At 49.1% G+C, this 10,451-nt stretch overlaps 1 protein-coding gene across 1 annotated transcript in view; it reads left to right on the forward strand.

Annotated features, from left to right (window-relative positions):
- Positions 1 to 7,845, forward strand: part of agap1 (ArfGAP with GTPase domain, ankyrin repeat and PH domain 1) — a gene marked incomplete at its 5' end in the record, with an annotated part of 182,890 nt that extends 175,045 nt beyond the window's left edge. The window contains 2 exons of the mRNA XM_079996865.1: positions 5,382 to 5,637; positions 6,794 to 7,845. Of these exons, the coding sequence (XP_079852991.1) occupies positions 5,382 to 5,637; positions 6,794 to 7,003 (466 nt within the window). The 3' untranslated portion in view covers positions 7,004 to 7,845. The remainder of the gene's footprint in view (positions 1 to 5,381; positions 5,638 to 6,793) is intronic.
- Between the last annotated feature and the right edge of the window lie 2,606 nt (positions 7,846 to 10,451).

A 10,451-nucleotide genomic window follows, 5' to 3' on the forward strand; every position in this document is an offset into this window, starting at 1 on the left:
GAGATTAGAGTGAGATAGAGGAGGAGAAGGGCGAGGTAGACTGGATAGAGGTACAAGGTAGAGTAGATGGAGATAGACTAGAGTAAAGGTAGATGGAGGTAGAGTAGATGGAGGTAGACTAAAGGTAGATAGAGGTAGAGTAGATGGAGGTAGACTAAAGGTAGATGGAGGTAGAGTATGTTGGTCTGACCTCATCGGGGCTTCAACCGTACGTTCCCTCAGTAATCTTCCATCGCATCGACAGGAAAAAAGAATGACTTAAGTCAAAATGTGTCACATGAGCCATGAGGGCGGAGGAGCCGTTGGAGGAAAAAAAATCAACTTTTTGATCCACGTTGATACATAACGCCTGGCACTCAGCACGCCCAAACCAAAGAGCCTCCAGTCAAACACCACCTGCCACCGTGTACAACGATAATACAAGAGAAGTACCAGGTAAATACAAGAGAAGTACCGGATAAATACAAGACAAGTGCAAGATAAATACATGAGAAGTACTGGATAAATACAAGGAGAAGTACTGGATAAATACAAGAGAATTACCGGATAAATACAAGAGAAGTACTGGATAAATACAAGGAGAAGTACTGGATAAATACTTTATAGGAGTATTCAGATGAAAACTGATGAAAACTTAGTAAAGTCTCTGTATCTGCAGCGCTTCTCTCTCTGCCTCTGCTCCACCTTTCTCCCCCGCATCTCTTCATCTCTAACATACATATATATGTTTTCCTTTCCTCCCTCTCTCTCGACTTTCCTCTCTCGTCTTTTTTCCCCTTTTCCTCCGCCCGTCTCTCTTTCTCCCCTATATCGCGCCTCCATCTCTCCCTCTCCCTGCCTCCCTCCTTTATCTCTTCCATTCCAGTTGATTCCCATAGATGAGCGGAGTCCGAGCCAGTGCCCCCCGCCCCCCCACCCACCCACGTTTAATTATCTGTGCCTATCCAAGGGCAGCTAACGACCCGCTAGGAAAAGGCTAATTGATTTCAGCCTCTTGTCTTTTTTTTTTTCTCTCTCTCTCTCTCTTTTTTTTTTTTTTTTTTTTTTTAATCGTTCTTTCTCTCCCTCCTCGCTCGCCTCTTTGTCCTGGACGCCACCGCTGAGGTGACGTGTAAAATGTAAGAAGCCTCATGAGTTTAACTGAGTGGGGAAAATAATACAACCGCGTGCGTGTGTGCGTGCGTGCGTGCGTGCGTGCGTGTGTGTGTGTGCTTGGAGATCTGCTCACCACAGTTTTCCGGCTGAAACTCTCACACTTAATTGAAAGCAGATCAAGATGAAGCTTTAATTCCTCCATCATCAGTATAACCAACATCGTAAAGGTGAAGGGTCATAGCAGCGGCGTCCATCTTGTGTGTGTGTGTGTGTGTGTGTGTGTGTGTGTGTGTGTGTGTGTGTGTGTGTGTGTGTGTGTCTCTCTCTCCAGGTGACGGGGGGGGGGGCTACTCTGACAGACTGCTAACCAGTTGAATTAGAGCTCTGATTAGGCCAGGAGAGGACGACCCTCCGTCACCTCCGTCTTTCCATCCCTCTCGCTCTCTCTCCGTCTGTCTGTCTCTGTCTGTCTGTCTGGTCGTTTTGTTTTTCGACCTCTCTGTCTTCTTTTGTTATTGTTTCCATCTGCCTTTCTTCCTCTCTGCCCTCTTACAGTACGTATCTCTGCTCCTCTGCTGTTTTCCTTCTGTCTGTTGATCTTTGTCTGTCTTCCATTGTTTTTTTCTGTTCTCTCTCTCTATTTATTTGTCTCTCTCTCTCTCTCTCTCTCTCTCTCTCTCTCTCTCTCGCCCGCCGCTGTCTGTGCATCTATCTGCATACGTAAGCCTCGTTTTTTTTCCCGGCTCAGATTATAAAACACCGCAGAGGTGGCACCGTCTGCAGAACAGAGACGCTTCCTTTTTGGTTCAGTTTTGCTTCCTTTGTGTAACAATAAGAAACAAAAATAATACTAATAAGAAATCAGTACTTCCTGGGGTACAACGTGGGTGAGAAATGCATAAATAGCATGTGTGACATGTCTGTCCGTCCATATAAGTTACATTTTGCAGTGGTGTGGGTTTCTGTTTTATTTGAGGTGTTTGTGCAACATGAAAACCAGCGACTGGACGTTGTGTGTGTGGAGTCAACTGGATGTGTTTGATTGTGTTAAACATCTTACCTACAATAGATGTTGTCAGGGGTGAAAGAGCCACTGTGCTGGCTAATTATAGTTATCAGCTCTCTGTGTGTGTGTGTGTGTGTGTGTGTGTGTGTGTGTGTGTGTGTGTGTGTGTGCGTGTGCGTGTGCGTGCGCGCTCGCTAACTTCCAGATCTCTGTCCCTGCTTTGTTTTGGGGTCATGAAGACCATGACCCACCATTCATTCATACACACACACACACACACACAGCTGGCTGTGATTGGACACACACATATGTTACCATGTAGAGGACAACTCATCTTGCGTAACTCGTAAACCAAGACTCTCTCTCTCTCTCTTCCTACAAAATCCCCCCCCCCCCCCCCATCACAACAGAGAGTAGCAGCTGTCTGTCTGTCCAGTGGAGGACAGACAGACACGCACGTTCCTGTCAGAGAAGGCAAACAGCAGCTGATGAAGCTGTCGATCAAAACGCAGCGTTTGGCGTCGGCGCCGTCTCTCCCTCTGCATCACCTTTCATTCACAGAGAGGGAAATTAACCCCCGGTGTGTGTGTGTGTGTGTGTGTGGGGGGGGTTGAATGCAGGCTGCCTGGCTGGGTCCTATCAGCAGGGGCTGCGGATAATGGCGGAGAGATGTGTCTTTGCCTGTTCTACATCCTGTTCTACAGTTATATTTTGGCTTTGTTTACAAGTCATATGTTCACAACTTGATGCAAACCTTTCAACGGGGACATTGATGTGCTAACATACCCAGCATCACGTTCCCTATGAGCTTATTCTTCCATCATTTGTTGTGACCAAGCTTTTTTTTTTCCCCGCAAAGTGTATTGTCATATTTCTAAATTACACAATTTGACAGTGTGATATTTCATTCGGTCCCTCGGAGGGCCCTCCAGCTGCAAGCAGAGCGCTCTGGAGGTAGAGTGCTCTGCTTGCAGCTGGAGGGTTGGTGGTTCGATCCCGGGCTCCTCCTGGTCCATTTGCTGAGGTGTCACCTGCCAAAAGAACGACGCAAAAAGCAGGAGGAGCACCTGGGAAATCCAACCTCATGTAGGGGCAGCAGAACCTGTCTGTCTGTCTGTCTGTCTGTCTGCCTGCCCCAGTGAGGGGAGGAACCAGGGGCAGCGCTGCTGCTGGTGACCTTGTTTGTCGGGGCTTCAGGAGGGGCTCTCTGCTCTCGCCCTGGTGTTATCTGTAGGATTTGACTCCACTAGAGGGCAGATCAAGTAGCCACACGCACACACACACACACACATCCTTTCCCCCTCTGGGTCTCTTGAAATATTTGCTCTAGCCGTGTGTTTGTGTGTACGTGTCGAGTGTGTGTCTCCCTGTCACAAGCCATCTCACCAGGACCTGTGTTTAATTATCTACCCAGCATGCCTCTGTGATACCACACCATCCTACCTCTAATGGGATGTGAAAAGAGAGACAAACACATTCCAACAGCCCCACACACACACACACACACACACACACACACACTTGTAAACCCAGTGTCAGATGCACGTTGGGATACACACACACACACACACACACACACACACACACACACAGGGTGGTTGGGGTGGTAAGGATGTCTTAATATCCCAGGCCGGCCTCCCCACCTCTTCCCCAGGTCGTTCCCGCTGCCTCTCTGAGGAGGCCTGAGCCTCCGCTAATCCCACAACGGCTGAATGGGCCACTGTTTACGTCGAGGGGATCGAGGGAGAGATTAGAGCGGTTGTGGCGCTGGATTAGCCGGCTCAGCGCTAAATGACACTAGATTGATCAACCACGACCGCCTGTCTCCCAACCTCAGGCTCTGCACGGGGACCTCACACTCTGTCTTACACTTACTTACAAGGGATCAAAGGCTGTGGTTATCTGGTCCAAGGACAGTGTCCACACAGTACGATGGATGGATGGACGTAGGGATGGATGGATGGGCGTAGGGATGGATGGATGAACGGACGTAGGGTTGGATGGATAGATGGGCATAGAGATGTGCATCAATTATTAGATAGTTAGATGACTAGATAGATGTGCATCCATGGATGGATGTATTAATAGGTAGGTAGTTAGAGAGACAGGCATAGTGCTGTAGGGATTTCATTAAAGGGGACCTATAATGCTCCTTTTTACACATGTTAATATAGGTCCCTGAGGTCCCCAAAACATGATTTAGAAGTTTTTTGCTGAAAATACCACTCAGGCGCCTCTAAACCCGGACTGTTCCAAAACAGGCTGTTTCAGTGTGTGTGCGTAGCTTTAATTATAGATGAGCAGCCCAGCACCTAGTTTTGAGCCAATAGGGTTTGAGCGCAAGTTCTGGGTTCTTCCAGCCAATAGGGTTTGAGCTTTACTCCAGGCTCCGTTATATTCACTCTGTAAACTTTCACTTATTTCACCTTATCACTACACTAAAATCTGATTCTGAACAAATTTGAGGCGAGAAAGCGATCCAGTTGCTGAACCTTCACTCTTATTAGACGAGGCCTCATTTAAAAGTTGGTTCCGACTGTGGTTGCCGTGCTCCAGGCTGGTGGGAGAGACCGCACGCGGGAATTTATTCTTTTATGTTAACGTCGGAAAATGAAATAAATACATGTACGATAAAAACACACTATTTTTACTGGAGAAACGCACAGCGGATGGGACGGAGCAGATGACCGCGTGAAGAAACCCGTGACGAGCCGACGTCAGCTCGTGCAGAGAGTAGGAACAAAAAAAAAAAAAAAACATTTGACGGCCGAGCGTTGGGAGCTCTGTCATTAGTTTACCTTATTTATTGTTCCTGGCCACGTGTCGTACGAACGTCCGCCTTAATGACATTATATAAACGGAAAATAAGGAAGAGTGTAGTCAGTAGGTGCCCTTAATGTGTCGTTACCATGTCACGTGCACTGTTGCACGTGTGTTGCATGGATCAGATGTCTTCGCGTAACCTTGATCCGGATGGATGGATGGATGAAGGATTACCAATGTATAGGAGCCTGTATAGGTAGGGTATAGACCAGTGCTTTGGGAGCATCTGATCCATGGGCACCGCCTCCAGTCAGTGCCACGTGGCTCGCTGTGTGTTTCCTGGATCTGATCTAATTTACCGATGAACATAGTCATCATCGGCGTAACCCGCTAAATATGTCCACTGTCATATATGTGATTATTAATGTGTTCCCAAACAGGTTGATGGGTTCCTCACCCCTGGCGTAGAGAGCCCAAGCACTGCTTTAACACCGCTCTAATCTCTCCCCACCTCCAGTGAGGAACGGGAACGCTGGATTCGGGCCAAGTACGAGCAGCGTCTCTTCCTGGTGTCCCTGTCCTGCGTGGAGCTCTCGCTGGGGCAGCAGCTCCTGCGAGCCACGGCGGACGAGGACCTGCGCTCGGTGGTCGTCCTCCTGGCCCACGGCTCCCGGCAGCAGGTCAATGAGACGTGCGGCGAGGGCGACGGGCGCACGGCGCTCCACCTGGCCTGTCGCAAGGGCAACGTGGTGCTGACCCAGCTCCTCATCTGGGTAAGATGGGGCTGAGTTTACCGCGGCGGGGAACTTTGCGAGATCTAGCCGATTAGATATTTGAGTTCTGTTTGTCTGGTGATGCAATGTGTATCGTGTTTGTGGTGATTTTTTTGGAGCGTTGCGATTCGATTGTACAGTTTAAAAAATAGAATTCAAAAAACATGACAATGAAAACAAGGTCACAGCCAGGGTTTCCGCATACCCATAACTGTTTTTTGACAGGGAAAGTCTGTTACAACATATTTAAATCTTCATACACATTACATCATAATGTAATGTGAAAAGAATTCCCTCTAAGCATAATTTCAAATTCAACTTGCTGGTGCTGGCCGATAAATCGATAAAACGATAATCGATTCCCCCCCCCCCCCCCCCCCCCCCCGATGTCAAAATAAAATAGGCTCGATAATTTCAGTAAAGTCTTCCACAGATTTGTTCATTTTTTAGGAGCGTTGGGCAAGTGAAAAGCCAATCAATTTGGACGATCTAAAGCTGACCTTTCACCTCTAGCCAATTAGGTTTGTCGAAATAGAAAGAAGCCCCGCCCCCTCCCTTGTTGTCATTACTCCTTGCTTCCAGGACACGTTGACCGGCACCAATTTGTTCTCATGCAAACTCTGGTCGGGTCTTGCGCCCTAAGCCCCTTCAACACTTTTGAAATCTAAAGTTCTGAGCTCCGCTTTATACTAAAAATTTCGCAGCGATAATAATCTTTGGAAATACGGTTCCACCAGCAATGGACGTTACATCATCTAAACTTGTCTTTCCCTGACCCGGCAAATAAATGTTGACCGGCAGGTGTGGAGATGGACCACAAAGAGATGAGTCAGCTCACCTGGTGGGGTTTCATCTTGGCTCATTTGGGCCTCGCTATTGCCCGTCTTCAGGCAACAATCGGATTTTTATTCAATTCTCAATACAATGTCATTTGATTTTATTCCAGTAGATGATGATGGGTTATGATGAGAACTCATCGCTGAATTTCTAAGCTAAAAACAATGGCCGTTTGGTCGTGTCCCGTGGCCGTGTTAATAATCATCTGCCGTTCTCACAACTTGTTAATTCCACTTCTCAGGATGACAGATTGATGGTCATAGATTGTTGTTGTGATCTCGGTCTCCTTTAACCTCACCGTCTCTGCCTCCCCCCCCAGTATGGCGTGGACCTAATGGCGAGGGACGCCCACGGCAACAGCGCCATGGCCTACGCGCGGCAGGCCAGCAGCCAGGAGTGCGTGGACACGCTGGCGCAGTACGGCTGCCCCGACGAGCGCTACCCGCTCATGGCCACGCCCAACCTGTCGCGCCGCAACACCAACCGCAACAACAGCTGCAGCAGCGCCGGGAGCGCCGCCCTCATTTGACCCCTGGCCGCGCCCCCGCCTAGCCGGGGCCTCTGGTACTGCGCCCAGTGCCGGGGAGAATATTTCTACGCGCGTTATGAAAGACAAAAACAGAATTAACTTGGGGAGTTCGGAACACGGCCCTCTGGGAGACCCTGAGCAGAATATGTTTTTCCAGGAACCATTAACTGTGCACTCCTGACACGCCTCCATCGCCCTCCAACCCCTTTCCAAACGGCATATCTTTATAATCACCTACTTGTCACGTGGCGTGAAGGTATTTAATTTGGGAGAGCCGCCGCTGCTGCTGTCCTAACGTGCAAACCCTGCGGAGCTCCGCCCTCCTCGATGAACCCGCCCTCATCGCCCAGAGCATGTTGGGGGCGGCGGGCCGTCGTGGCCCGACCCGGCACCGCCCACCATACATAGGCCGCGTCTCACGGCTTGAGGTGGACGTCGCTGGCGCCGACAGCCTCCCAGCACGGCCACGCCCCTCCACCCATACAACACTACATGGCCAGTACCTAAACACTGATTCACCCCACCCCAACACGGCCGTCACCCCCCACCCTCCGTGCAGGGCTGACACTGGGAGAACGTGTGAACAACACGGGGCCCGGCCGCATGGTTCCCGGCCCATCCGTGACTTTTTCTTTTGCACCGAGCTGCAAAACAAGCCGCGCCCCCTCCTCCTCCTCCTTCACTACGCACTGTTTTGTTCAACACACTAACTGATCTGGTTGTGAGATCTGGTTGGACGCTGGTGGACAAGAGGACGCCGCCGTTACCAGGGAGACAAACTTGGGGACGCAGTTGAGAGGGAGCCTTCGTAGCGCGGCGTTCAGCGAGAGGACCATGCTGTCACCTACACATCATCATCATCATCATCACCTTTACCACCTTAGAAATAAGCTAGTTGATAAAGAACCCCCCCCCCCCCCCCCCCCCCCATTCATTTTCTGAGCATTAAGTCGACGACACAACAGCAGTCCTCTCTCCTCTCTCCTCCTCTCTTTACATTCTGTTTCACTCTTCTCTTGTTTTATCTTTTTTCTACGGATTCTGTGAACTTCCCTCCGTTCCAGCAATGTTTTGTTTTTGTTTTGTGCGAAGAATATCTGAATCTCTTACATATGTGTGATGGATAGCATGTCTCAGACACTTTTTAATTTTGATTTTTTTTCTTTTGTTTTTTTAATTGAACAAACACCTTTCATGGCGTGTATATAATGTACGATCCCAAATGTGCATTGCTGGACCAACGGATTAATTTGTCAACAATTGACACGGGATTCTCTCTCTCTCTCTCTCTCTCTCTCTCTCTCTCTCTCTCTCATCTCTCTCTCTCTCTCTCTCTCTCTCTCTCTCTCTCTCTCTCTCTCTCTCTCTCTCTCTCTCTCTCTCTCTCTCTCTCTCTCTCTCTCCTCTCTCTCTCTCTCTCTCTCTCTCTCTCTCTCTCTCAGGGACCGAGACTTGTCATATTTAACGTGGTGCGTTCGACTCACTTTGTCATGATTTTTCGGGGTCATTCTTCTTTCAGTTCATAGTGATGACTGAAACGGCATCATTCTCCATAATAACAATAGAGCCATTGTTATCAATAATGCTCCAAAGGGAGTGGACGAATGATTGAAAATATAACCTGCGTTCGAAGGAATTCAGATTGTGCGTCAGAGACTGAAATTTGTGTCATCCGAGCCACCGTATCTCAGTAGGTTAGGGCTTCCTGTTTGTCTTTGCTTTGTTTTTTTTACAAGATCCACTTCCCAAATCGACTGAATTTAAATTGAATTCACTTCAAAACTAATTAGCATCCCAGCTGAGCAACACGCCCATACGTAGGAGTTTGATGGTTTTGTTAAATAAAAAATATATATATATTGAAAAAAAAAAAAAATTTAGCAGTTAATGTTAACGCTCATTGTACATTTTCCATTCTGGGCAAAAGGGAATTTAGCCGCCCCCACCCTGTAGTTTTTAAATCTGAGTCTCTCCTTTTGTTTTTAATGGGCTCGGCCAATCCGCAGAACCTGCGGCCACTGTCGTTCACCGGAGGCGGTTGGTGGGCGCGGCCAGGTCAGGAGCGAGAGGCTTCCTGTTTGTTCCAGGAGACGCTTTGACTCCTTCACCGAGCCAAAACAACACACTTCTCCCATCACGACACGGCATGGCTGGTGAAATCTAATTCCCTGGAACCGCTCCGCGCTTTGGCCACCAGACGACGACGTTCGGGAGCCGCTCCTGAACCCGAACGCCTTTTTCCTGCTCCCCCCCCCCCCCCCCAAAGCGGCGTGACGGGAAGCCGAGCTCAGGCCTTTCCAAGCGTCCCGGCCCCCGAAATCTCCAGCCAGCGTCTTGTCCAGAACGATCAGGAATCGTCCCTCAGCCAATCCATGTACAAGGGCTTCTCTGGGTCTGCAATACCCCCAACTCCCGCCCACATCGCCGATGTAAATACTTTCTCCCGCTCCTCCTCTCTTTTCTTGTCGCTATTGTATGGAAGCTCATTTGATCGTGACGGTGTCGTGAAAGGTAGAGGGTGCAGAAAGTGCTGATGTTGTCATTTGGATGGGTTAGTAAAGCGACATCCGTTAGGCTGATTTATTAGAATAACTCAGTAGTCACTCGGGTGGGACCGTGGCTACGCTGTAGGCGGAGAAAGTTGCGTTTCCCGGCCGGCCGGCCCCCGGACATTAAACGGACTGAATGTCTGTTTACCTGTGTTTGTGCGTGCGTCTCCATCTCCATCTCCTCGCGTGACGACTTGCAGAGAATCTCATCCTTTTCTACAGCCATCTTGGGCGTGTGACCGACCATATATCGAAGCAATATTCGGACGTGCGCCAATCGCCAGTGGATCTGGTTCCCGCGCGAACGCACGACGCTGCAATAAGTCATTAACACTCAATTTCACACACACACAATTAACACACTCGGAAACACAATGGCGCACTCACAAATGCGCACACCCTCCAAAGTTGGTAACATCTATATTGTTCACAACGAAGGGAATGAGAGCGGCCTGGGTCATTTGTAGTGGACTACATAGTGGAGCAATTTTTAGAATGGTATTCGGAACACCCTACAAAATGCCCGAGGCCTCGCTTGGTCCACCGCTGACTGAGCAAGCGATTAATTTGGGAAAACAGCCACCCTCTCATCCCCCACCGCCACCTGTAAAAATGCGCAAAAAAAAAAGTTTTCTTTCCGTCTCTCAACGGGCACCTCGTCGTTCCTGTTTTACCTTGTTTTACACGCCTGCCATCACCCTGTTTTGGACAGAGTTCTACCTTACGTTACCCTTTCACCCCGACCCCCGTCAAGTCGTCTTAAAGATGGCTTCCAATCCACCATCTAACGACTTCAGAGTTCACTACGGCTACACCAGGCGGCCGAATGCTCCTCCTGGTCTGAGATGGGAAGGTTTTTTTGTTGTTTTCTTTCTTCTTCAGTATTTTTGAGGTTCCCC

This window comes from Zeus faber (genome assembly GCF_960531495.2).
Source record: "Zeus faber genome assembly, chromosome: 2".
Lineage (NCBI taxonomy): Eukaryota > Metazoa > Chordata > Actinopteri > Zeiformes > Zeidae > Zeus > Zeus faber.